This window comes from Poecilia reticulata, linkage group LG22 (assembly GCF_000633615.1).
Source record: "Poecilia reticulata strain Guanapo linkage group LG22, Guppy_female_1.0+MT, whole genome shotgun sequence".
Classification (NCBI taxonomy): Eukaryota; Metazoa; Chordata; class Actinopteri; order Cyprinodontiformes; family Poeciliidae; genus Poecilia; species Poecilia reticulata.
In genome coordinates, this window is record NC_024352.1 from 21288620 (window position 1) to 21291794 (window position 3175).

The 3175-nt window shown below is 41.2% G+C and overlaps 1 protein-coding gene across 1 annotated transcript in view; it reads left to right on the forward strand.

Moving 5' to 3' along the window:
* Window positions 1-476: 476 nt before the first annotated feature.
* prima1 (proline rich membrane anchor 1) overlaps window positions 477-3175 on the forward strand; it is a 27149-nt gene continuing 24450 nt past the window's right edge. Inside the window, exon 1 of the mRNA XM_008400079.2 lies at window positions 477-1481. Within this exon, the coding sequence (XP_008398301.1) occupies window positions 1197-1481 (285 nt within the window). The 5' untranslated portion in view covers window positions 477-1196. The remainder of the gene's footprint in view (window positions 1482-3175) is intronic.

Here is a 3175-nt window from a genome sequence, read left to right on the forward strand (position 1 = left end):
TGTAATTCTCAAATCTGCCACAGGATGGAGCGGTTTCACCCCTGGGGAGAAAAATTAATAAAAAGCTGATTATAAAAAGTATGAAGGTTATGAATACCAAGAGATATGAACAAACAGGTGTTCTGTCTATCTGTCATATACCTCGTGGTAATGCGCATTCCCACATCGATGTTACGTTTCTTATAAATCCGTCATACCTCTAGAAGTTTCGTTTTGCGTGTTTTATGTCTCGGAAGTTTACGGTAAATAAAAAATTACATTAAAAAAATCTAGTTTTTTCCACGCAGTGTCCAGAAAGAGACGTTGTTCTGCTTGTTGCCTAACAGCTTCGGTCAGCATCCAGCGTTATTCATGTTTTTTTTTTTTAGAACATATTCCGTGCAGTTTTTTTTAAAGAAATATTAACATATTAAAAAGGTAGATGTAATTAAAAGTTACATACTGACATCCTACTCTATGTCAGATCCTGTTTTCAGTTTACGGGTAAGAACTGGACTTTAACATTCAAATTTCGGTTGAAAAGAAGATGAAACTCTTTTTATTGTGGCAGTTTGAATCACTGTTTATACCGGCCCACTTTTGGGACTTCGCAGCGCATCAACCACGACTTTAACACGCAACATATATACCTTTATGGAGGAGAGAAAGAAAGAGAGAGAGCGAAGGGAAAAACATAAACAAAGAAAGAAAGCCTGCGCTGATTGCTTTGCAGCCAACCACATGGAGCTGCTGGCTGTGTTTTGGAGGAGGAGGAGGGTTAGTTCGTGTCGGGGGAGCTGAGGTGAGTGGAGATGCGCCACTGCCCTCCGGACTCGCCCATCCCGAATCTTGCCTTGAGAAGTTGAGGTGATGCTGCTGCGAGGACCCGTCTCTGTTTTCTTTCACTTCTCGATTTTAACATCCCCCCTCCTCCTCCTCTTCCTCTTCCTCCTCCTCCTCAACTTGGATGGCTTGAGCGGCTCGTCCTGCGCTCTTGCTCGCCGTCGCGGAGAGATGTAAGGTCTGGGCCGTCCACCGCCCTCACACTGCGCGGAGCAGCGGCGTGATTCAGGTCGCTATCTGACAAAGAGAGAGAGAGAAAGAGAGAAAAAGAGAGAGAGAAACAAACACACACAGAGAGAAAAAAAGGAAAAAAACTACTTTGGAGATGTGAATGATCGCGGGTTTGCTGCTCATCCCACCAGCTCGCCTGTCCTATGCGATCGACAGCGGGATGTGAAGAGGAAGATGATTGGGGCATAAACTATTCCCGGAGACGCCTGTCACAGCTACAGCCGCTGAAGTGGAAAGGGTGGATGGTTATTTCGCAAACACTTCAAGCCTATGTATACTACTGCATTCATTTGTTGGAAACGCTTCCTAGTATCTTCGAGAACAGCGCAGGAGGAATGCTGCTCCGAGATCTGATGCCATTTACTTTAAGTTTTTGGCCTTTTTTCATCGCTCACTGTCTCCTGTCACAGCTTTTACTCTCGTGCAAGGTAAGCATCGCGTTGAGGTGCATGAAGGGGGGAAGCGGGCTGCACGGATCCGACTGGAGTTGGATGTTTTTACTAACTTATGGCGGTCTGTTTATGCTCATCGTGCTGCTGCTGCTGCAGCTGCTACTCTACGGATGTGAAAATAGTCTAGTTTTTAAAACGTCTTTGGATATTTAGTTTCAATTCTAAAATTACAGATTTTTTTTTTATTAATGATCATGAATGACGTTGATTCCACATAATAAACAGAAAAGTAGGATTTCGCATCTATCGCACATGAGGAGTACAATGTTGCTCTGTATTTTGAAGGTTTCCACTGTTTAACACGTTTAGTTTGATGCTCCTTACTCTTGAAGTGAGAATAAACACCAGAAAGTCACAATATCAAATTCAACTGGACGATAAATTGCCCCAGAAGTTATTGCAGTAAACGATAATATCGTTGTTTTGAGACCATTTTCAAGTAATATAATGGTGGTGGCTTAATAATGGGGAAAAAACACATTCTCAAAGGAGAATAAACTTTAAATTTTAACAAACATTTAACACTGGAACTGGAAGACAATATCAGAAACAACCAATAAAATGAATTATGAAGTCTCTGTAAACAAAAAAGGGCTAGTTGAGACCAGAGCACCAGACTGAAGAGTTTTGTCATCCGGTTTTTGGTAGAAAGAGAGAAAAGAGAAACAATAAATCAACAAAATAGAATTTATTAAGCTTGTTTTAATTTATTATAATTGATGTATTGCGACAGAAAGCTGTTTAAAATAAGGGTGTACCAATAAATCAGCTTCGATTTCCTTAATTTCTGGGGATCAGTGATCGATCGATGTGAAGCCGATATTATCAGCCATTATTATTTAACTTAGCAAAAAGTCTAAAAATCATCCACTGTCCTCTTCTTGCTCTGCTGTGAGAAAAGTTTGACTAGACCACCTGCACAAATATTAAAACATAAGAAAAACATGATTTTACTTATTAGAAAAGCTTGGTTATAAAAAGATGAATACTTTGTGTTGTGCTAAACGTTTTGCACTGACAGAAAATTACGTTGGCAATAGGGCCGAAACGATTAATCAAGTTAATTGTGATTATTGAATCGATTAACTGGTATCAGTCAAAATTGGAATCGGCAGGTCAAGCTTGTTAAAGATTGGTAATCGACCAGAAAGGTGCAATCGGTGCACCGACAGTTAAAGAGAAGGCAAATAGGTCTCAAAAGAGCTTAAAATCCTTCTGTTCAGAAAATAAGAGAACATTCAGAATCACTGCTAACACAGCTACATCTGGCCATCCAAGCAAGTTAACCTCAAAAGCAGGCCGCAACATGCCAAGAGAAGTTAAACCTAAAATGTTATCAGGCTCTTGCTACTGTCAAGCTAAGTTTAAGTTTTATGGCAGAGATGAAAGTTAAAGTTTTCTCAGGACAGAGGACACGTTTGATGTAAACAAAAATTCAGCATTGCAGGAAAATAACTTTCAGATGGGAGATCTGACCGGGCTGCACAGTGGCGCAGTTGATAGAGCTGTTGCCTTGCAGCAAGAAGGTTCTGGGTTCGATTTCTGGGTTCGATTCCCGGCCCCGGTCTTTCTGCATGGAGTTTGCATGTTCTTCCTGTGCATGCGTGGGTTTTCTCCGGGTACTCCGGCTTCCTCCCACAGTCCAAAAACATGACTGTCAGGTTAATTGG